Genomic DNA, 25,483 nt, shown 5'->3' on the forward strand with positions numbered 1-25,483 from the left:
ATGTCATTAGTGCAAATTTTTTCCATGTTTGGTACAGATGGAGACTATGCTGTTGAAAGCACCCAGCAACACCAACATATTACTAAGAGGTTTGACTGCCACAGAACACTGATAGAAGATAAACCTTTGAGAGGTTCTCCAAAAACCTCTCATTTCTATTCAGTAAAAATTATTTTCTCAGTACAAACTGAACTGCTCCTAACTATTTACATGACCATCGTGTTTAATATGCATCCTTTTCTAAGGTAATCATATTTGGAGTGAAAGCAAGTGTCATAGCTTTAGTTTGTAAGATATACTATCATTTGTTTTTTCCTTTCAATTGCAGAGGCTGCAGTGGCCACACAGCCTCATTTCCTTTGCAGAGGCTCCTAGGTTCTGAACAACTTAGTCAGACTAAGTCTGAAGCAAGTCTATGTAAGATCTCACCAACATTTGAAATTGCTATTTTCCATTAATATTCACCACTCCCAACTCTATTAATCTGTTTTCCACCATAGTGATGAATGTTAATTAACAACAACAACAAAAAATATCCTAACCCAGCAAGCAGTTTTGGCCCTGGGTGAAGACAGCAAGAATAATTTTATTGGGCTGCAGTGATAGATATATATATATATATGCACACACACATATTTATATATGAGAAGTTTATCTGCATTTTTCATTAGTTTTAAATATTACCAGTTCTAATTTGTTTTTGTCTGCTGTATGTAGTTCATGCATAGTTATCATTATTAATCTTCCAAACACAATTTATTCCTCTGTCCTGCTTTCAAGCCGTGGTTGCCAAGGGCCCTGCAATGGCCTGCATTTGTGTGCTATCCAGCACACTGGTGAACGTGGTCCATGACTAACACTCCCAAGTGCTGCGATAACACAAGTGAATAAAGGAATAACAACCTTCTATTTTGTTCTCTACAGGCTGCTGTACTACCTTAAATCTCTGTGTATCAGTTGCATGCCAAGCCTAATAAATGACTGTATAAACTAGTTACCAACTTGTGTGTGCTTAGAGGCTTGCAGCTCTGAAACACAAACCTCCCAGCTCTGCCAGAGCCGTTTCTGTTCTGAAAACACCCCAGTTCCCTGGTAGCCTACAGGGACACCATTCAGAATGAGAGATGCATCCACTGTAAAGTATTTAAACGGAATATGGAGCTGTGGGGAAGCTTAATTGCTAGCAGGAAACACTGAGACGCTGCAGAAAAGAGGGGACAAGGGAGTGCTTTTTGGAAGGAGCAACAAACAGAAGGCAAAACTGCTTGAAAAAGTAAAATGAAACCCAGTAAGGCCAGAAATGCAACATATTCTCTGACAGGTACAGTCACCTACAGGATAGGGAACAACTGACAGAAAAAAATAATTCAGAAAAATATCTTGGAGTTATAGTACACAACAAACTGAAGTTGAACAAAGTGTTTCCTTGTTAGGGAAAAGGCAAACTCTACCCCGGGACATATAAGCCAAAGTCTCACTCACAAGACGTATGAAGTAATGCTTTCTGCTGTGTTCAACATTTGCAAAGCCTCAGCTAGAGTGTTGTGTTCAGTTTAAACCATGGCACATCATATGTTGCCCATCTAAAGAGATTCCGGGGAAAGAAAGAGGAGTGATAGGAGGCCCAGAAAATACAATCCGCTAGAGAAAATGAACAGAGTGCAAGCAGGTTTTTTCAGTCTAAAGAAAAAAAATAATGTAGGGACACATGGTGACAGTCTATGCAGAAGTTTGCTGTAACTAGAAAGAGAATTAGCTGTCTTCCATGTCTGTGAGGGACACAAAGCAATGCATTTCAACTGCAGCAAGGGAATTTAGGTGAGATCTTGTGGCGGACACCTCACTCCCTGCCTTCCTGCAACAGCTTTTGAACACTAAATACAGTGAGACACGGACAGATTGCCTAGGGAGACTGAAGGCTTTTAAGCACAAGGCAGAAAAAAGCCAGTCAGGAACGGTACAGGCAGAAGTGACCTGCCACGGAGCCCAGGACAGATCAGCATGCTCTAGCCTTGGTAGCCACGATGGCCAGCTCTGGGACATGGGTACCTGACCACGCTGCCACCTCCAACCACAATAAGGCAGCGCAGCTCTTCCCTTTCCCCGTTTTTCTGTCCCTTGGTTATTACAGCAGCTCTGCCACAGGTTTTTCTGTTCACAACTGCAACATCACCTCCTGGACAGTAACAGCTGGTTCCTCTCTTCTTGCAGGAAAAGCCAGTATCCTACCTCTTGGGACTGCAATGTATTAGATGATATTTTGAGATTGCTTTTACCCATGTTTTATATGATTTCAAGAAGAGAGGCTTCAAAAGTAGAAGCAGAGAAGACAAAGGGACTGAGAGAGAACACATGCCTCCCCTTCTCACTGCCTTCTACCTTTCACAAAACCATGATTGACTGAGAGATGTGAAGGCCATCCAGGGAGTTCACATATATAATAAAATCTACAGGAAAAACTGGTGAGAACAGATACACATTCAAAAATCCACTGCTTGCACTGAAAATTTGTACTAGTTAAATTTCATAATATGGTTTAAATTTGTAAATATTAAAAATGTAAATGTTAGAATTAAAACAAAAAAGAAAATATTTTAAAACTTGCCCATATATATATTACAAATGTGTAAACATCTGTAAACAGAGTGCACAGTATTTTATTCTCAAGTAGCATGGGCTTCACTAACAAGTAAACAACTATAATTACTATTGTTCTGCAAATCTGCTCGAATATAAAAACCATGCCGTGGCAGACAGATATACCTGTGTATATAACTCTTACTATATCTAAGTCCCCTTCTTTGGAAACTTAATGACTACTCAACAGACTTCCATGACACTGCTAGCACAATACTGAAAAAGACAACCAGAAGAGTCTGGTTGCCTTGGTGGCCTGGTAAAGAAATTCAATGCGTTTCCCTGCTAGATCAATGGCTCGAATGCTGGCTCACACCAGTGCTGACTGACAACTGCAATCATCTAATGATCTTTTGCCAGCTGTGTGAATAAAACCAATGATTACGGTCCCAGAGCAATCTGTCCTCAATGCAGGATTATCATCACAATTTAACACCCTTCCGGGTAGGCTCCATGAGGCACAGTAATGAGGGGGGGCAGATGGATAGAAAAATTCCCACACTTGCAGAGGAGCGCTCATTCTGAACAATGCTGGCACACCAAAGTTTGACATTTAGCCTCAACAAAGAGACAGAGAAAATAAAAGTGGTAACTACCATTTCTTTCTTTCAGTAGAGGACTATACACGCAGTCCTTAGTGTGCTGATTTTTTCCATTTTTATGACTGAGCAAGAACTGAACAGCCACAAAGAAGCTTCAGAGCTGGTTTTTTGTGGAAACATCCTGTGTGTTTGATCCTCCACCACCAATGGAACTGGCCGTTCAATCTGCCCTATGCAAGACATATAAACACCATACTGATCAAAAGACAGGGTTTTGTCAGCATTTAATACTACTAAAGATATCACGAGTGGGGGCTTTTTATTGATGATGAAGTTCTATGAACTGCCACTTGTGTAAGACTTTAATAACTGGCTTGATTAAGTTTTCAGACCACATCTGAAGACTCAGCTCTGAGGATCAGCAAAAAGAGGAGCAGCAAACCACCGCCATCAGAACAGCAAACCACCAAAACATATCCCCAGTGCAACACCTCATCAATGTGTAACCACGGACAAATTTCATTCTGAATGTTTCTGATCCTGTAGAATGAAGCTAATAATACTCACTACCTTTGAGAAATAACACTGATATGCTTATACAAAAGGGAGAAGAAGAGTTGAAAGAAGTTTCCCACTGAGAATCATTAAATAGAATTCTTACTTATCTTGTGAGTAAGGGAGTTAATTAAAATAGTAATGTGTTCATGGTTAATTATTGGAGGTGAGATCAATCACAGGAGTGAATATGAAAGCTAGAGAAAAAAAGAGAAGGGAAAAAATCTTCAGCAATTTGTTTAGAATGAGGACAATAAACGAGCATTTTCACTCCAACAATATTCTCATTTTAATATCTCTATATCAGCAAAGAATCTACCTGCTGAGATTCCTGAACGCTTAAACACACATGTTCATTTCAGGTGACTGAATGACATTTTAAATGTCTTTTTCCTAACGGTAAAATGTATTTAGGCATTTACACTAAAAAATCAAAACTATTTTTTAGTCACAATTAACAATGCAATCATTTAAGACATGAGAGGCTGTTAAACTTTCCTTTAAGCTGTTGTTTAAAACTCCCGTGTGTAAAAAGGGATTCTCTACACTATGTTCAATGGCTACAGCTCTGTTTTAATCCATGTTATTTCACCTCATGTATTAAGAAATTCTGAAAAAGAAATGGAGCACAGAATACAGCTTGGGATCAAGTACACCAACTAACATCTCCATTCACTAGAAAACTGGAAAACAAATCACTACAAGTTCAAACAAAAGTTCTACAGAGTAAGGCATAAGAATATTTCACAATGAATTTTAGTTACACTATTAAGCAACCACTTTACTTGTAGACTTAAAACAAATGAATGTTTTTATAACATCTTGAGTATAAAGGTTCTACAGACTCTAACATTTTAAGAAGCCCTTCATTTCCCTGCACACTTAGCAGAAAAAGAATCAGAAACAATTTAATATTAAAAGCCTATATGTCAATTCAAATGAACAGAGAGAATTTTATATCATATTATCCCTCCACACTGTGTGGTCTAGTACTGTGCTAACTCTTCCTAAGAGCAGTTCTGTACTGGTCCATCCCAAACCGCATTTCCATTGTTCTGCATTCTGCTGAACAAAAGCTCCCAACATCCCAAACTGTGTAGCAATCCTCTGTGGTATGTAAGAAGGGGATAAAGCAACCCCAGACATTTAGACCCTAAACCAGAATTTGAACTGGATCCGTGAAGAAAGCAATGCAAAATCCTATTACTTCATCCTCTTACTTGGAATATGGAGCTCTTGTTCCTACTCCAGACACTTAAGGAATATCGCAGTCTGCCAGAATTACTGGTGTAAATTATCTGAAGTGCACTGGACGGGGCTGCTTAAATATGACGGGTGTAGAGCAACTGCTACTCCTCTGCTCAGGCATAAGGATTTCAAAGTTCAAGAGCATGTAAAGTCATTATGGGAAATCCTTCACTTGATACTCTTCTAGACATAGTCCTTCACACTGACAATTTCCCCCCTCAAAATGGAGTGTACTATGGCCGCAGATATGTAACATATTTAATATACAATCTCTTGGCTTTCAAGAAATACAGAGCCTTAAAACTAGAGGACTATATTTGCAGTTAGTATTTTTCACTGACCTGCAATTAGAAGCAGTAATGGCAGATTAAAGCAGTGTTTGTAACAACCACACGCCAAGGGTGGAAGATGCTAAATTCACATCGGCAAACAGCCAATACTGCCACAGTTGTCACTGTGATTTTGTTGATGTCCTCCAGAATGAGACTGTTGTCTTGGTGACAAAACCACAGCCATTGCCAAAACACTGGCAGAGATCAGAGCTGAAGACTTCAGTCTTCTTCCTGGGAGCTCTGATGGAGGCAGCTCAAAGCTTGTTCCCCCCCCCCGCAAGAGGGCAGGTGTCTGCCACACTGTGGCAAGCACTAAACCTGGTGTATTACTACACATTCTGCCCCCCCCGCCCCAATATTTGTTCAATGTCTTCCTCACTTCACTATGGAACCACAAGGAAATAAAAGGAATAAAACAGAAACAAATAAAAAAAGCAACTTGTTTCCCCCAAGCATTAATTCTACCGTCCCATTCTGTGAGATCAAGGCAGGATTCAAACCCCAAATATTGTTAGAAGCAAGAAAGTCCAGCTACTCAAAAATCAACCCCCTTTGGGCTGTGCTGGATTCTCAGAAGGGGGAAGAAAAGGATTCCGAAACAACTTACTCCCCTGAAGAAAAGAGGAGAATTCTTTGCCTCTGCTCAGAATCAACGTAAAAAGTACATGCCTCTCTTCTCTGGTATGAGAGTACTTGTTCCCAACAGACATAAATTCAGAGCTGCTGAATTTCTCTCCAACCTCCAGTGATCTGTTCGTACATACTTAGATAAGGGAAAGAAACAACCGTAAGACCATCTTTATATTCACACTAAAAAAACCAGTGATAATATCAGCTCTGGCATTGCTAAGCAGGTTGAGCTCACTACAGCTTTCACAGGACACTGCTTTCCTCTGTTACTTTTTATTTTAATGAGGGGATCTAATGCTCATGGAATGACACCACCAGCAATGGCGAGATCCAGGAATAGCGTGGGCAGGTGCTGTGCACAAGTTTCTCCCACAACTCTGCCAATCAACCTCAAGCCTGACTCATCTTCTCTCTGTTTCCTGAAACAGAGATTAACTGCTGTGCCAAACTGTACAGTGTAAAGTTCCACTAGGAATTAGAATGACTATAGACAGATTTTCTCTATCAATGACTCACAACTTGAAATCAGTACTGTAAGAGCTTAAAGATGGGGTTGAAAGACTGAATAATAAACCAATAAACTTCTCATGAAAATTACTTCACGTATAAAAATAACTTCTGCAAAAGAAAGAGGAAATTAATCCCAGCCCCAAGAAAAGAAACATCCATTTAAGACTTTCATCTCTGCAACAATATCTAAACAGCAGTCACTGCTTAGTTGTAAAACAAAGGTGTGTTATGAATTTCACCGTTCTTTTGCAAGAGCTAATTCAAAGTGCATCTGTCAATAGCAACATCTATTTTTGGTTCATCTCAAATTATTTTAAGGACCATACTGGAAGGTATTCAAAGAATGGCAAAAGGAGCCAAACAACACTTTTATTGTTGCAATTTCAACACTTACAATCCCGCGTATCAGCCTAAAAGTGAGTTGTGAGTCAGGCCAGATGACTGTTTATCCACGATTAAGTGTCACTGTGAGGTGTTAATACGGAGAGGCATATAAGAACTTAGTTGGCAACTTTGTAAACATAAAATAAAGGCTTTTTATTTAAAGCAGCAGTTGAGTTATTTATGCAGTAAACAGCTCATGGCAAGTGCCATTCCTAAGTTCCTGAAAAAGTGGGTTTTTCCTCCTGTAAAACCCACCCTGGGCTATTTCCTGAAAAAGTCTGTCATTGTGATGGATGGAAGCGTGCAGGGAAGCAAAGACAAATTTCAAGAAGTGTTTGGCAGAGGACAAGTTATTAACGCAACTTAATATATCATTTAAGAAAAGTAGCCAGGATAAATTTTTGATGTGTGGCAAGCATTTTAAACAGTCCGACTTTTTCATGAAGGTCACACGGAGTCTTTTAAGGCAAGGGCATATGCACAAGCTACTGCACAGTAAGTTAGACTATGCACTTGCAGGGTGTCCCATAGAGCCAACAACCTATGGGCATGCCCGTACCCTGGTGTAAATGTACGTTCAAACAGCTCTCCCTTCAGTGCAAGATAAGTAGGCTGATTTGTTCTTACTTTGGGCTGCCAAAGGGTAAGAACTTAACCTCAGGTACTACAAAGCAGCTGCTCTGCCATAAATTTACTTAGTGTAGTAAACTTTATCACTGGGCCACACTTGCACTGCACAGCATCTATGAAATACTGTAAAGTGGATCCAAAAGAGCAAAAAACAGGCACCGTGGCATTTTCCAATTGCCATTAATTCAGGTTTCATATATGCAGGATACCTTACACTTCAGTTCACATCTTCTTAACTCAGTTATGTTCAAAAACCACTAAAGAACAACTCATTAAAGTTTCATATATGCTATACAGACAAAGCTAGGAAGATTGCTAGTCTTAGTAGGGATTTCTTCAGGTATGCAAGAATAAAGGAAGAACCTTGGCAGGAGACCTGCCTTTCATTAAGGACATGGATCAGGACACAGCCAGTGACATTTTTCTTTACTACTTAGTAATTCTGATGGAAATTAAAATAATTAAATAAATTCTGCCGTTGTGTTCATTCCTGTTATTAGCAATCTTTGCCTATTCTCAGTATGTTTCTTGCATTCTTAATTCTGAATTTCCTTCACAATTCCCAGCAATGTTGCTTGAGTTTTGCAATGGCTATGCAAGGCTATCATCTGGGCTGACAACCATTTCTAAATCATTTTCATAAGCTGCCACATCCCTTTCCCTCCTCCAAGCAGAAGCATCATCAAGGGTCCAAGCGGGACTCCACAAACGGAGAGGAGGACCGGAGCCTGGCACTGGCAGGCTGAGTTACTACAAAGGTGACCAGGCAGTCCTAGCCTTGGCCCTGACAAACAGTCTCTTTCACAGCTCAGCTGAGATTTCTCCATGGATCTGAATGATAGGAGAAACTAATTTCCAAGATGTCGCCACACTGAGATCATTTGTTGATAAAAGGCAAAACTGGATGAGTGGTGAGCCAAGAGTGCTCTTTATAAGCACTGACCCCAGCGTAACTACACAGGTCATATCTCCCTAGAGCTGGTACTGAGCAGGAGCGTCTAAGGAGAAAACCAGAAACATTGATATTGACTTCCACCCCATTACTGCCTAGCAGTGAAGCTCTGCCCGTGAGTTACAAAGTAAAAGTTTCCAAGGGCACAGCAACAGCATGCTTCCTCCTTGAAATTATTTGTATTAGTTCTACTTTACCTTAATTTAGCATGTAATTGATTTAAATGTAAAATGAGATTTTGTTTTTCCAGACATTTATTTCATAAAATTTGATTTACTAGAAAAAGACGTTATTTCTAATTTAAGGCAACCCCTTCTAAACCCTTTTTAATTACATGGGTATTTGTGTTCCATTATTATCCGTCCGAGTTTGATGGCAGTTTCCTAAAGAGGATGATGTTTTCTTTCTCTTTTTCAGCTCACTATGCCCTGAAGTTATCCTGTGCAAGTCCCTCAATGAATTTGAGTGAAGCAGTAAAAACACATTCTCTGTGAGAATATTTTCAGCAAACTGTACTCTACCACACGCTTATTTCTGTCTGGAGATGCAGAGACACACAGATGGGGCTGTTTACAACCACCTCAAGCACACACACTACTGTCTTCACACTTTTCGAGAATCTGCTCTGTGCCAGAGGCAAAATTATAAATAAGAGATTAAGAAAAATATCTAATCTCCTTTCAAAGACCACAAGCCATGCTGTCACACTGTTGCTTAACTGTATCTCCTCGGTCATTTCACCTTTTTCCAGGCTAAGCTTATCTAAGTTCCATTTTAGAACCTGGATCTTCCTATACCTTTGTCTATAGAAAGAAAAATCCTTTATTTCACTCTTACTCTTACTCTATAGATGCAAAATCCTACATATAAAATAATTCATCCACCCTCCAATATTTCTTCTATAAATTGCAGGTGTTAAATATGCTAAGCATCACAATGACTTTTTCTAGACTCCTCATTATTTTGGTTGATTCACCATCCCTGGAGGTATTTAAAAGACGTGTAGATGTGGCGCTTAGGGACATGGTTTAGTGGTGGACTTGGCAGTGCTAGGTTAATGGTTGGACTCGATGATCTTAAAGGTCTTTTCCAACCTAAAAACCTAAATGACTCTATGATTTCAACAAACTTCTATGAACTCTGTCTAGAAGTTCCATATCTTCCTTAAAGTGCTGACCAGGACATAGTATTTTATCAGGGGCTAACTGAAGCTGTGTTTAGTGGAAAGATCACTTACTACTTAAAACATATATTTCGCATAATCTTCTCAGTCACAATACTTGTTATGAGGTCAAAGCAGTTGTCTACGAAAAGCCCTGTATTTTCCTGAACCTGTTCCATATCATCTGCAGCTTACACTGTTTTTTCCATAGGAGTAATTTCTCTTAACTGTTATAAGCCTTAAACTTAGCTAATTCTTATATGCCTTCACTTATGTGTGAAGAATAGGCACCTCCAAAGAGGTCTCCATGCTACTAAATGGAGATATCTGTCTGAGCCTTTGGTGCACTTGCAATAATAGCATTTTGGTTCAAAACAAAAGTGTGGTTCTAAAGCAAGTCTCACCACTCTCACTTCACTTCCCACTGCACAGAGGTTTCAGTGTATGCAGACTGGATTCCTTCTGATGAAACTCAACTAGCAGATACACTTCAGGAGCGCACCAAAAGTACTTCAACTGATAACGAAAATTCAGTTCACAGGACAGGACTACAGCTAGTCCAAAGTAAAACTCTCAAAATGGACACTGGATCCTCAGCACAAGCCACTTCACTCCTCTGATTATTACGCCACACTGCTTGTTACTGTAGATGCTTCTTATGGCCTTCCAGGAATTGCAAAGGGAGCTCTGGAAGATCAGCTGCCACAACTGACCTGATTTCAGATTTTGAAGCAGGATAAATCCTTCCCTGGTTCCCAGATGCCTTACCCTCACTGAACTGCAGATTGTCATAATGGGACCATTTAAGAAGCAGTTCACATCATTATAAATCAGTAACCTGTTGTCTTTCTTACTTTGTTTCCTGCCAATCTTTGTTGACTCCAAATATTTATCAGCAAAGACTTTATTATCTAGATTCCTGTGGAATTTACTGAATGGCATTAGACCTTGCTAGGAAAGACCTCATTAATTTCTCCCCATGCTCACATCTCACAGAACCAGCTTGTAGACCATCTATGTCTGTAATTTTAATTCCACTTGTGCAAACTTTTAAATCCAGAGGCCTTTGTTTTATGACAGCAAAAAGCCTCCTGGGAAATTTGAGTCTTTGATGGCTTTATATACCAATCCATGCAATCTCGTCCTCCCAAGAGGCAGCAGGTATATTTGATAAGACCTGTTCTTCATGAAACCGTGCAACACAGACAAATACGCTTGTCTTTTAATTCTTTATTCATGGAGTCTCAATCAATCATTAGAGCCTTAGGAAACAGTTAAAACAGAGTATTAATGCAGTGCTAACCTACTATTTATTAAATGCTGCAGCAATGTCCGATGGACCCAGACCCTACAGTACTAGGTAGTGTACAGATAAAATAGAAGGGTCCCTATCCCAAACAGTTTAAACATCTTATATTAAAAGCTGTTAGACCTGTACAATAATTGCTTCATAGGGTTTTACATTAGAAATGTTACTGACTTATATGTATGTATGTATTTTAAATTGCTTTTATCTTTTGCTCCTTGTTCTAGTTGTGCTGGCACTGCAAGCAAAGGGTCTCATCCCACTCTCAGGGAAATCAAAGAGCGGTGCTCTGAGTGTAACTGCACTGATGTGTTAGTGAACACAATATACTATGGCACTTCTTGGAAAGGTGGACAAAATGGGAAATTCCTACAGCATGAGCAAACAAGATTTTTCTGCTCACATGGCTAGATATTTTCCTGCTTTCCTTCCAAATAATCATGGTTAAGACCTGTCACAGTTCTATGGCAGATTTCGTATTTGATGCCAGCTACAAATGAATCAATGCATTTCCCTCTTTCCTCCCAATTTCTTCTTGAGGTCTTAACAGATATCCACAGTGTGAACTTGTGGCAAAAATCATTGCTATTTTTGTACAAGAGTTGTGGAGGTAGAAGTGTTTTATCTATTGTTGCCACTTCCCCAGTGGACCCTGGAATACTGCAGAAGTGCTGGGAAGACGACTGGCTATTCCAAGTTTCCTCTATTTCTCCCACTGCCTTCTTAAGCCTTGACCTATCACACACTAGCCTACCGGAGCCATGGCAAGTTGCCCTGGTGAAACAAATACATAAACATGGAAAAGCAGTAGCTTGACATTAAAACAAATATCAAAGAATACCATAGCATGGGGAAAAATTACAGGACATATTGCCTCAGAACATAAGATGACTGAGGATTGAGCCTGCTTTGTTACTTGCAGCGGCATCTTCCAACCTCCCTAAACAAGACTTGGTGGAATTCCTTCAGAGCGTACACAGACCTGCCACTCAGGAGCTAATCAAAGCACTCTCATCCTTAGCCAAGTGCAATTTTGTTAACTCTTATGTGATTACAGTAAGACAGCAGGATTCATGTTTATTACCTGAATTGTCTGGTAAACTGAAGGATCAAATCCTTTCACAGTCACCTCCTGGAAAACTCTTGGCTCCAGTTCCTCTTTGGTCAGATCACAGTGATATATAATACCTGAAACAGAGTGCAACTTTGTCAGCTTAGTGTATGTGCATCATTAAAATGATGCTGGTTTAGGCATGGTGATGGAGTACTGAATGGCAAAGGTAATGCAGCAGGGTGAAAAACAGTAGCTCCAGACACGTTCTTTCAGCTAATATATTATTTAACATATATGTATATGCACTTCATCTAGGAAGGGTGCAAAGGCTTTCTATACAGAAAGAATAATTCTCACCGCCCATACAAAACCTAGTTTGGATACCTGGCTAAGTAAAATGGAAAAAAAAAAAAAGATTTGTTTTCATAAAGTTACATAGCACTTATTGAGAATGATAATGGTGGAAGAAAGAAGTGTAAAGTCAATTTTAAAACATCTCCTCTAGAGCCACCAGACCAAGAATAAATATATCAACAATTTTACTCAGGTCAACATTTTTCTCTTTATGATAAAATGTTTTGAAATTACAATTCAAATGGACCCCCAGATAATGGAAAGAGCTGAGCATCCACTTGAAATTGTGGCAGACTAGCGCAGGTTGCCTATGTAACTGAACAGAATTTGGTCTTGTATAATTTATTTTACTTTTGGTCCTGCAAGTTTTAAGGCAACTCTACTTGCTTGAGTTGCACTTATGATTTCCAAAGGACTGTGCATATGAGAACATTTAGGTCTAAAATGCTTCTAGGTTGCAGCAGAGGCATAATCACAGAAACTGTAGCAATCTAGACACAGATGTGTAATTGGCCAAGAAGAATTCTTCATTTAGACTATAAGTCATATATCCTGTCATTCAACCCTAACAACATTTGAGCATGTGCCATATAGTGTGACTATTGTTGTGTTTGCACACTGGTTAACATACTACAAAATCCTAATATTCGTGGATATACTGCAGATACATATGAGACATAAGAAAGACATGGAGCTGTTGGAGAGAGTCCAGAGGAGGGCCACAAAGCTGATCAGAGGGCTGGAGCCCCTCTGCTATGAGGACAGGCTGAGAGAGTCGGGATTGTTCAGCCTGGAGAAAAGAAGGCTCCGGGGAGATCTAATTGTGGCCTTCCAGTACCTGAAAGGGGCCTACAGGAAAACTGGTGAGGGACTGTTTATCAGGGAGTGGAGTGACGGGACAAGGGGTAATGGGTTTAAACTAAAAGAGGCTGGATCTAGATTAGATGTTAGAAAGAAATTCTTTACTGTGAGGGTGGTGAGGCACTGGAACAGGTTGCCCAGAGAGGTTGTGGAGGCCCCCTCCCTGGAAGTGTTCAAGACCAGGTTGGATGGGGCTTTGGGCAACGTGGTCTAGTGGAGGGTGTCCCTGCCCGCAGCAGGGGGGTTGGAACTAGATGGTCTTTGAGGTCCCCTCCAACCCAAACCATTCTATGATTCTGTGATAAAACTAACCTCAAGTGTTAATTATTCTTTGTTTTTCTGCTTTACGACAAGCTGGTCTCTGCAGAATTTTAAACTTATATTAGGGAAAAGAACACTAAAAGTTAAGGCAACAAGCCCTCTACAGGGATCCTCAATGTAATAAAATTAACCAAGGTGGTCAGGACTTGATTGAAATACTGCTGTATTGTGTATATTTTAGATATTTTCAGGAAACCAGAAGTAATTATTACAGAGGTTATAGCTATAAAAAATTATATTGAAACATGAAATAATGAGGAAACATATCTGATACAAGGGAATTACCTCACTAAATCACTTTTATAGACTGTGGAAAATCAAAGATACAGATTGGCAAAGGAACACAGATGAAAAGCAACATTTTTAATAACTGATAGAGCCTCTTTCCATAATGGTGAATTAATAGGGGAATAAAAGTAGGACTACTCTAATCTGCTGGGAATTTTTTTCTTCATTTGTCACAAAGTGACTAGCAAGCCTAATGCAGGGTGACAGGTACAAACAAGCATTAAAGCAGCATTTCCTTTAAAGACTAGGATCCAGAAAGCGATGCAAAAGCACAAAGGAAAGCACACCAGGTGGTCACAGGCAGAGCAGTCATTTGACATATATACAGCTGCCCAAGCTGGATAATGTATTGGCAAACATTACACACAGAGCAGGCAGAATAGCTGCATATTAGGAAACCACATGATGAAGCACAAGCACAGTCATAGACTGCATTTCAAATCAATCAACTTAATATTACAGTAACATGCAACTGAACCCCAGTACTGCATCTCTTGTTCAGTTACATTTTTAAAGGCATGGCAGTTACTATCAAAAACACAGTAATATTGGGGCCTGCACTCTTGCAGGGTGCTAAATAAATGCAAAACACTAGAGTGCTCACTTAAGCATCTGACTGGAGTGGACAACAGGGATAACCATATTTTTCAGGGAACAGTAAAAATTATTTTTATGGTGTCAGCACCTATGGTTTTACAACTGCTTTATTCATTACTTCGTACATATGTTTACTGTCATTTTTGTTGTAGGTATTAAACACCAGTATGTTAATTCGTTTCTCATTAGAAAAAAATACAGTCCAACTTAATACGAGCGCAGATTATGTTGATTTCTAATAGTAAAGCAGGAAGATCTAGGTTGACCAAGGACCATCGCTATACCTTTGTCTGGTTATTCTACTGATAGGGTGAATGGAGGTTGCATGCAAATTGAAAAATATCCACACATCTATCTAAAAATTACCTCTCTGGTCTGCTTTCCTCACCCCTTCTTTATTCCCACATATTCTACCTCCATTTCTTCCCTTTCTCTTTCTTCTAGTTCCAGGTTGCTCTGCCTCAGTTAACAGAGCTACACCATGGTGAATTCTCTGTAGATGCTAAGCACATGGATGAAAAGAAGAAATAAAATTTCCCTGTAAACCAGCAGGCAGTAAGAGCAGCCACTGCTGGCTGGTTGGCAAGCCAGAGGCTAAAACAGATCTCATGGTTAGCAGCTGCAGAGGCTCTACTGGCTCAGCTGAGATGAATGGTGCAGTCTTTTTAAGACTGGAAACTTCTGACCCACAGGGTGGGATGTGAGCAAATGAACTATCTGAACCATCAAGCTGGGATGAAGTTAGAGGTAAAAGCAAGGAATGTCCTCATGCTCCTCCCCAGATGCAATGGCTGCAATGATCTGAATGTTTTTTAAAAATCTGTTTAAAAAAGGAACTGGAAACATAATATATCTTATTTCTGGTTATGTAAACAGTAAGATAGTAACAGGAAATTCATCACGCTTCTTATCTGCTAAGCTTGAAACATAATTTGGTAATTTGACACAATCCTTTCTAGCAAAACCAGCAAACCTATCAAAACTATTATACAGCCATTTTGCAACGTGGCTGTGCTGTAACTGAAACAGAGCAAAAATATACCTCAGGTGCTATAAGAACATTTTTGATCATCTTACTATTCATGATCAGTAACCACCCTGGAAGAAGATAAAGATTCTGGAGCCTATCTCCCCTCCTCCATATCTGAATCCTGTCCTGTATTAGCAATTGGTTGTTTGGGGAGGAAAGGGAGGAAGGAAGAATGAACAGCAAATGCATTTTTTTTGTCATATCCTAGCTTGACAATTGTGTAGAAACTCCCTTCCTATTCAAAATCCTGGAATACTTATTGGTGTGCCACACATGTATCACATAACATTTTGGACAGCTGTGACTTTGCAGGATTGTACAAAGAGGATTCCTACAGCAATCCAACAATACCAAGTGTTGTAAGGACAGATAGTAAGGATGCTCTAATAAGGCTATGCATAAATTAATCGCAAAGCTGTCATAGAAAGAATTTCTGTGACTTTTATTAATGTTCTTCAAAATTGTGATGAAAATAACATTAAAATACATTAACAATCATAGAATCATAGAATCTTCTACAGATTTTCTAAACTTTTATCTTGCTGTATGAAGCAAGAGCTGTCAGAATGTTACAATTTCATCTCTAGTACAAGCCAGTCGAGTAATTTCTCAGTGGAGTTCTCTCAAATATTAGTAGGCATATTATTTAGGCTAGGTATTTAAGACTGGTACATTTTGAAGTGCATAACCACCACTTACTACCTGGGGGAGAAGCAGTTTTATCTGCATCTTAGACATACCTAGTAACTACCAAACAACAGAAAACAAGACAGACATTGATCCCAGGAAAAGGAACAATAACTAAGGGAAAAAAACAACCTTACCAGGAGATAAAAAGGAAGTGAACTGATAGAATATTTCAGTGTCCTTCTTTTGGCCACTATATCCCACAATACTGCCAACTTCTAGGGGGAAGGTCTTGAGATGTGCACCAGTAGCTAGGTCATGAAGTTGCAGGATATTCTTCACGTCATGCAGATAGCACAAAACCAGGAAGTTGGACCTCACACAAGCAACCCATTCTGCAGTGTGTGGAAAAGAAAAACAAAGCTACAGAAAATACAGTTAAAAAAAATAATTGTAAGAAAGAAAACAATCAGACATAATCTAATTCTAAAATTCTTTAGCATACCTAAGTACATGCACCCAAATTTCTGACACACATTGAATTTAACTCTTAAATGTTTAGAAGTCACGTGCCTTCTGAAACAAAAAAGTCGACCCAAAAGTAAAGCTGACATTCTTTGGAAATGCACTAACCACGCAGCTTGAAGCTCATTTATGCAGACATACAAATAAAGAATTGCTTAACCAAGGTGCTTATGCATTTCGGGTGTTTTTAGATCAATACTGCTCTTAAATATCACATATTTCAATGCAAAACCCAAGCAAAACATTAATCTTAGCCAGCAATACTTATAGAAATGCATGAAAATCAAAACAATCATTATGATTTAGACTCAAGCTACACTAATAAGAACCAAAAGACCTGTATTGCACATTAAAGTATAGAACCTAGAGGTTATTACTCATCTTGATCTTATTGCCTAAGTATTCAGGAGGCTATTCTCGTAAGCAAGCTCTACTGGGTATAAGAACAGAACTATTCTGAGGTGATATCCTCAACACGCCATTTTCAAAAAGCCCACGTTTATTCAAGAAGCTAAGGTTGTTAAACAGCATTATTGAAACTGTAAGGTAGCAGGAACAGGATGCAGCACAGTGAACTCCATCTGGCCAAAGGACCCAGGACCGAAGCGCTCTGCAGAGGTTCATTTCCTTTGCGCTTCTCCTGGCAGTCCTCGGCCCCCTCAAGCTGCCCACCTCAGCTGGGCAGCTGTGCAGGAACGAGAGCTTCTGCTTCACAGAACCTTTCACATTCTGAGGTTGTTCCCCACAAGAATTACCAGAGATAGGTGAACTTTTTCATGGAATGCTAAGTATTTTATTTTAATAGGACTCTGGAAAATTCAAACTGATTTTAAAAAAAAAAAGGTCTGGCCCAGTAATTTCTACAAAAATCCCTGCAGTTCTACTGACCATCTCACTTCAATCCCCATCTTTATATCCTCTAAAGTGTAGAAATTCTTCAGGGCTCCAGTTCACCCAGAATGTGTCGTGTAACATATTCTCTCCTGTCTCCTGTGCCATTGGCTTTAGAGCTTTAGTGACGAAATTATTTTTTTATTTATTTACTCATGCAGACAGGAAAAGGATTGTAACCTCTTCCTCTCTCTTAGTGTTTCTGTCATTTAAGAAACCGGTCACCTTACTTTGCAGCAAAAGTATTTAAACTTCTCATTAATTCACAAATCAAATATAAACAAGACAAAATACAAACAAGGTTAAAAGTCAAGAAAAGATATCTGTAAGGAGGGAATGAGGGACAATTTTTTTGTTTGTAGGAGTAGGTGTGGTGGTGATTCTTGTCCTCTTCCAACTATGTATGTGGAATTTTTCCCCTGACAAGTCAGGCTGGAAACTTAAATCATGGGCAAGGTACCAGCATTGGACAATGCCTTCTCTTATCTGCTGGAAGCAAAAACCGAAAAGATGGAATCAAACGAGCAAGAAAAATCAGGCAGGACTGACTGGGACACGCTATAATGTTGAAATAGCACTGTGAGATGGGGAATTTAAAATACCAACATCGGAGGAAAACACATCAAAATCAAAACAGAAGCAAGGCAAAATTGACTGAATTTCAGTTTTACACTATTTTGTGTTATTCACATTTTAACAGCTCTTTCCAGTTTCCCCAAAGTCCTATAAAACCAAATAATTTGAATTCACAGAGTTGTACTGAAGACAGCCTTATAAGTGCTTCTTTGCACATTCAAGTTCCAGAACAAAAGTTCAAAGTTGTATCATGTGCCCCTTCCATTAAGGGTAGCAAAATCTTTCTGAATTGAAGGTCAAATTCTGTAACAATTAGCTTCTTTAACAGTCCCTGCTTTCATATACAGTTCCGGTCTATCATGACCCCCTAGAGCTAGAAGACCTTCAAATCCTAATAGCTCGATGGAGTCTACTTTCCTTTTAGCTTGTTCCTGAAGGACCAGTGAAATTTAACACTAGTCTGACTTCTAGCCATATGAATTTGTGTTACAGTAACACCAAAATAAAGCTTTACTATTCCCCTCTTGCCAAAGACCATCACTGATGTTTTTTACCCCGAGATTTTCTAACTCCCTCATGAACTTCTAGTCTAAATCTCGGAAATTTCTAACCAAAGCCCCAGAGTGCAATACTAATTGAAATTTCAACCATGAAGCCATAACTTGAAATAATAAGATACAGCACAACATAACACTGTTTATAAATTAGTAATTGGTGTGTAATTTTAGCTCTGGAGTGACTTAAATTTCTTAAGTGAGGCTGGAGAACAGAATAAACTCTGAAAGTTTGTTATATCCAATTACGTATTTTGAAATATAGAATCATTCCTGGCTGTAGGAACAAGGAGAATATGCAGTAATTTAAAGTACTTATGACAATGTCATTGCACAAATCTGCCAACATTCACATGTATAACTGGTTTATTAACACAAAATATGAATTAAAAAAAATAGCATCCCTACAAGCAACACACCATTTTTGCCCGCAGAATTCACTGCTCTGCAATAAGTATGAGATCCCATGAACTCCATTGGTATTCTTGCTAACATCTGTAACTAAAATGCCCAGTTTTACTTTCAGAATTTCCTGACAGTTAAAGTTTCACTAAATGGATTATAGACACTCTCAGATCAACTTCAAATGTATATAATATGTAGTTTTGTTCAGCAAAAATATTACTTAAGCAATCTTTATTTTAAAATTAAATTGTGATGACCGTTAATTCCTCACGAATCATTTGATGAAGCATTGCAGTTTAATGGATGTTTTCATTAAAAGTCAAAGTACATTATTACCTCTACTTCGTATTGTGAAGAGATATTACTCTTTTATTAAAAAGATTTGATTGCCCAGAGGTAAGGCTGCTGGCTTACGTAGGGATTCCTGCTATTGAAGAAATTGCCCAGGAAACAGTAATATTAACTCTCCATCACCTCTTTGGTTTACAAATTAGATGCTCTCAGCAAGGTGAAGATAACAGATGAGAAGACAACACAAAATGTTTTTAAAACATTCCATGAGATTTAGGAACACAGCTTCTGTATATAATACCGGTATTATAACTCATTTTGGTGCACTGCTAACTGTCTCTAAAACTTACAGTAATGGAAGCTACAAAGAAATACAAAAATCAAAACAGAGCAAAACATTACAGAATTGAAAGAGCAGAAGAAAAAAAAGACACTAAGAACCAACACGCATATACATAGGAAGCTAAACCAATGCTGAATTATTAACAAGAGCTATTTTTTGACTGCAAGCTACAAGCTGAGTCTCTGCTACTCCCATGCTTGGCACTGCGAACTGCAGATACTGTCGAGTTTGTTCCATCAGCAGTAAGTCTCCTTGATTTTGTTCATGCTTTGCAGAACACACTCTGCATGCCTCTGTACTTCCTGGAAGCTTTTAAGATTGTGTGCTTGCAAACTTCACATGTCTAAAAGCTAAGCCCGACACCATTGCTGGAGGCTCCCTTTATAGACAATGGGCAGAAATAAGCACCTTCAGAATGCAGTTCAGCCCATTATTTTGGATATCCTGTTCTGGGACGCTGTGAATTGCTTGCTGAGCAGTTTCACTCACACAAGTGTTTTTTAAAAAAGCTAAGCATCCGAGACCTCTCCAATGTATAGGGTCAGTTTATTTTCAACTAATACCAATGAACAGAGCAGTTACTCTCACAGTTACACCTAAATTTATCTATTGTCCTCCAGCACACTTACAATCCACCTACTTACAATACCCATTAGGCCAACAATTTATTTTCCTAAATAATAAACATGTAGAGGTTGGCTTTTCCAACCTGAGCCTCTTGGCTCAGGCATCGGAGACGGACACGCTTGGAGGCACTTGCAGGCACTGAAAGCAGGTGTCAGGGATTATCCTCGGTACTGCCCATTTCTCTCTGAACATGACAGTGACCACCTTGATGACTACAATAGGTAACACACAATTCTTCAATAGCTAAATTTGGGCTAGAGGAATTATACTTCTTAACAAGGCCTAGAAAACTGAGCTCAACCATCTCTAGAAGTTGTAGTTCAACCTTACAGAAATTCATATACTGCTACTTTCCAAAAACTCTTTTATTTTGACAGCTTTCATTAGTAGCAAAGGCATACCACTAACTTGGCACCTGCAACGCTGCTATGAACAACTTTTGAAATAGTTTCAGGAAAAAAAAAGGTTGAATCCTCACACCAAACATCAGTGCCACTAACCTTAATTACTTATGACAGTTCTGACCTTTCATTTCTGCAGCAGCAGCTACAGCATGTTAAGTGTCCAACTGTACAAACATGCTTTGACAGATGCAGGCTGAAATGATGAAGAAGAACATGTCGAGCTAGAAGAGCTAGGTAGCCGTAAGTCTTCAGCAGAGACTGCTGAGTTACTTGCTGTACGATGTCCTCGTGCATCCACTCACAAATAATGAATATATTTTAATGGACTGTCAAAGTTTTAGCTGGAAAATAGACCTGGAATGTCATTTTGGTTTCTTTGGTCATCACAGACAGTGACTATAAACTTCAGTGCCTCTGCAGATTAACAGGTATCCATGCTGATCTCAATTAAATGACCCGTAATCACCACTCCAGGCTCCTTATGGGTAGACTTGCAAGCAAAGCATGAGCAATTTACAGAATAAAATATGAATCATTCTGAAACATGTGAGTAATGTTGATGAGCCCTCACAGCATATGAAAAGGCATATGTCTTCTCTCTGAGACACCATCCCCAGTGACAGACTGCCATGTTTAAGTTAATGGAAAAGTTCCAACCAATTTCAACAAGACAAGGATTTTATACCCCACATCCTCTCAGTATGAGACACACAAATGAGGCTGGGGGGTGGGGAGGCAAAGCTTTTCTGAAGCTGCAAACATCAGGAGTAATGCTTCCTTAAGTAACCTACAGGCTTTAGTCATCTGTGACTGATGTAGGTTTTCCATGATAAACAGAGTTTAAACAGAGCCACAAAAGCCCTACCAGGGGAGCGGAATAAAACTTTCAGTCAGGGACATGCATCTGGACCACATCCCTTCCCCACGTCCCCAGTTGCTGAGGGACTGTATCTGGCTTGGCCAGATCTTAGGGGGTGCTTTTTGTTGCTGGGAAACACTGGAGCTAAGCCACATCCCAGTTGGTTTATTGTTGGCTTTTGGGTTTTTTTTTCCCACATTTCACAGTAGAAGCTTATCAATCTGGTCGTTTGCATTGCAGCCAATTTCCTCCTCTCTGGCACTCTTCTGCATTAGCTGTCTCCACAGGGTGCTTCCTCTGGGCTGTACACAGAAGGTCACACGACTGCTCCTCAGAACAGTCACACAATCCTTCATGCACCCGCTCCACAAGCAAAACTCCCAAGAGTGTAAAGCTATGGGTACTCTGAAGAACACCACAGGGTAACGGAGCGCACAAGCTTCCTGACGGCCGAGATGAACATGAGGGATTGCTCACACCCATGCACATCCTTGTCAATTAGGATCAACAATTTCATGGTACTCATTCCAGACTTTCCCTCCTGGTTTCACTACAGCGCCAAAAGATACATTTCAGTTGCAGTAACTCCCCTCTCCAAACTCTTAAGTGTTTATGAATTAGCTAGCAGGTATGAAGAAAAATACTATGTTTCACTTGGAGTGCATGTTCTAGCTGAGGGAAGGGAAGCATCTTACCTGCACTGAGTTTAGGTGTGCAGATGCGAACAAGGTACAGGAGCACTGCTAGCTTTGCCCCTGCTTGTTTAATGGGCAACTGAGATTCAAGGAACTGTTCAATATCACTTATCTCATCTATGATACATTCAGGAATATGTCTTATTTCTCAGCCATCCTTATTGAGGAGATCTATTCTGTTTTTCTTTGTCACAAGTACAGGGCTGGATCTAACTGCTAGTCGCAAGTTGCCCTGCTCTACCAGTACTGGGCACTTTTCTTGGGGAGGTCACAGTTCTCAAAATTAATTATTTAACTTTCTAAAGACAGAAGGTTATTCCTATGCCTTAGAACTGGGGTTGCAGTGTCTGTAATGATAAGTCTGCATTTATGGTTTCATAGCTGCCTTTTAACTAATTCAGCACATCTACTTGCAGCTATATGGTCATTTAAAGCACTAGTTCAATGTTAGATGTGAATCTCTCCTCTGGTTCTATTTTAGACTCCCTAAAAATGAAAAGTAACACTTTACAAACGAACTCCAAAGGGGAGGAAATGAGTCTTACCGCTCTCCAATACGTTCTGAGGCCCCCCTTAAATTTAATTTTAAAATAGCTGTCATTTATTTCTTCCCCTCAGCTCACAGAACAGAGACCCAAATTTACCTCAACTCTGTGTGAAATCCCTGCTGAGAGTTGTAAAATGAGGTGTGTGTACAACCTCATTGCAGGAATATGTTTTTTTCCCCTATATTTCCCAAATTAGCTCATTTATAAACAGTTCTGAAAACAAAAAGGTCAAAACCAATAAAAAAAGTCTATCTTGAAGAATATGTTGAAGAAACCAAATAACATTCACACCGCCTTGTAGGCATGTGTGTTTATTTCTTGGTTAGATTATATTAGCTATAGCATCTTCCCTAAGAATGCAGTATGACACTTTGTGGAATTTCTCTTTTTGCCATTGATGGACACTGGCAGAGCTTCATATTCTTAATCCTGAATTTATTATTCATAAATAAATCTATATCTCTATGTGCACAGTACAGATTTTATGAAACTGAACCTAAGGTAACACACAGAAATGAAGATGACTATGGCTACCAGGCAGATCACACCAGAGTAGGAGACTTTTGAGCAGAGTATCTATATATCCCAGTAAAACACATTTGTGACCTCGAGCATCACTACCTATAATGTTTATAAAGAAATTCTAATACAGCTAGTTATATCTTGGTAAAGAGTCACTCCCAGACATATGTAAAATTGGACGAGTGGCAATACTCATTTACCCTTTGAATCACTGCTGTCCTACCTTTTGCAGAAGGCGTTTCATTACATTGTCATCTCTGGATCACACAAAATCAAGATTTTCAAGACAATGAATTATTAACTGCCTTCTGCTATAATTATGTCTTTCTAAACCAAATCTTGGAATGATTAAAAAACATGACATAGAGAGTTGCTTGCTTGCTGACTTCATCAAGTGAAGGAATGGGGTTTTTTTTATTTATTCAGGGCTACAACCTCCTGAATATGATACAACTCCCTTATCTTGGTGCTCAGGATACAACACTAATTTGCAAGCGTCTGCCACAAAGAACCAACTGAACAATTCAAACTTCCTTTACTGTAGTGCTAAGATCTATTTATAACTTGTCTTCTCATGGAGACACTTTCATTTGTTAACTTAATCCAATTCCTTTATGTACCACTCCAAAAAACTAGAGAGAGAAGTGGACATACGATTGCCTACTCTGGCTTCACATTCGAATACAGCAGAAGCTTAATGACACACAACAGACTCTTGAAAGTCACTCTGATGGTTTTATATGACAGATTATGTTTGCCTTCAAGTGTTTAAGAGCTGAATGCCTGTTATGTTTACAGTCTGAAGGCCAGTGCCCTCAGCAAACCCATTTATCTGAACTCTCAGTTTTCTAAATGTAGTTCTTGTTATTTTTGTATAGTCAAGGCTGTCACGTATAAGCCATTAAAGAGTGTTGCATGCATTAATTTTTTTTTTTTTTTTTGCATGTGCACAAACATGAACTCAGCACGACTTTGCCTTTACAATGAAACCAAAATGGAGTTGAGCTAAATACCACAGTGTAGTGAAGAGCAGATGTGGCCTTTATCCTACTGGGAAGGAATATATAGCCAATGCCTGCATAGCTCCTTTGGCTGCCTAGACCACATCTCAGGTAAATCCACACATGGTAACACTTCACATTAATCACATGTTTCTGTCCCGTTCTATTTGGACAGTCACCATCCCTAAGTAAATTCTTCAGCTTGGTCCCGCTTTATAAGTTGCTGTTCCTCGTAACTTAAGCATGGCTTCACAGACTGCCAGCAGATTCACACGCAATCAGAAATCAGACTTGGAAGCAATTTTTCACTTACATCTATTATTTATTCTCTGCTTAGGACTTGAAAGGTACTTAATTTAAGATGCAAGTGGTTCCTGATTCAAAGATTTCACAATCTTAAAAAGAAAAAAGATTTGTGTCTCATCAAGCTCTAATTTGCTACTTTTGTGTTTACCAAAATTCTTGCAATATTCTAGACCCCAGTTGTTTGCAATGTCACCACAATTCTGGGTGTGCTCAGAGTCACCACTTATGTCACAGTGGGGACACACCTTGTCTAGGCTGTGGCAGAAATCATGCAGGACACATCGTGAAGTGCAGACAGAAATTAAGAATATTTTTAGGTGTCTTGAAAAGCAAGTTCTTAAGAAGAATTTGAAATAGTAGTCAAATAGGTTTGTCTTAGTGAGGAAAGACAGAAGTTACTGTATATGCACATATCAAATGACACACAGAGATTTCTACTCATTCTACAAAGCAGCTCTTCACCAGAAAAGTAGCAAACATGAATGAATTTGTATAAAGATGGATTAGTAATTGAAAAAAAGCAGAGTCTTTTTGAATAGCTATAATTATGCTAGTCAGATAAATCATAATTGTATCTTATGCTGTATGGAGAACAGACTGCATAAATGTACACAAAGCATCAGTCAAAAAAAAACAGATCAGAGGAGGTTTTTCTGTATTATCTGAAACTAATTCTAAGTTTTAATAGAACTTTCCCCAAAATGATGGGATTAAAAAAATACACCTTTATTTTAATTATATCAAAACCAAAGATTTATGTTTTGAACTCTTTTATACTTAGAGAATTCCATGCTCTTCAACTTTCCTGGGCTTTTTTTCAAGTGTTGTCTACTACCTTTATCCCAGGAACAACAGAAGATCCTGTCTCAGACTCTGACCAAGTCTGTTCATGGCGTGCTGCACTACTGCCTGGTTT

The 25,483-nt window shown here is 39.1% G+C and overlaps 1 protein-coding gene across 2 annotated transcripts in view; it reads right to left on the bottom strand.

Moving 5' to 3' along the window:
- PREP (prolyl endopeptidase) overlaps window positions 1-25,483 on the bottom strand; it is a 113,133-nt gene that overhangs the window by 31,034 nt on the left and 56,616 nt on the right. For both annotated transcript variants that reach the window (XM_054820662.1, XM_054820664.1), the window contains exons 9-10: window positions 16,218-16,415; window positions 11,973-12,076 (exon numbers count right to left, since the gene is read on the bottom strand). In XM_054820662.1, the coding sequence (XP_054676637.1) occupies window positions 11,973-12,076; window positions 16,218-16,415 (302 nt within the window). The remainder of the gene's footprint in view (window positions 1-11,972; window positions 12,077-16,217; window positions 16,416-25,483) is intronic.

The sequence above is a fragment of the Grus americana genome, chromosome 3 (assembly GCF_028858705.1).
Source record: "Grus americana isolate bGruAme1 chromosome 3, bGruAme1.mat, whole genome shotgun sequence".
Classification (NCBI taxonomy): domain Eukaryota; kingdom Metazoa; phylum Chordata; class Aves; order Gruiformes; family Gruidae; genus Grus; species Grus americana.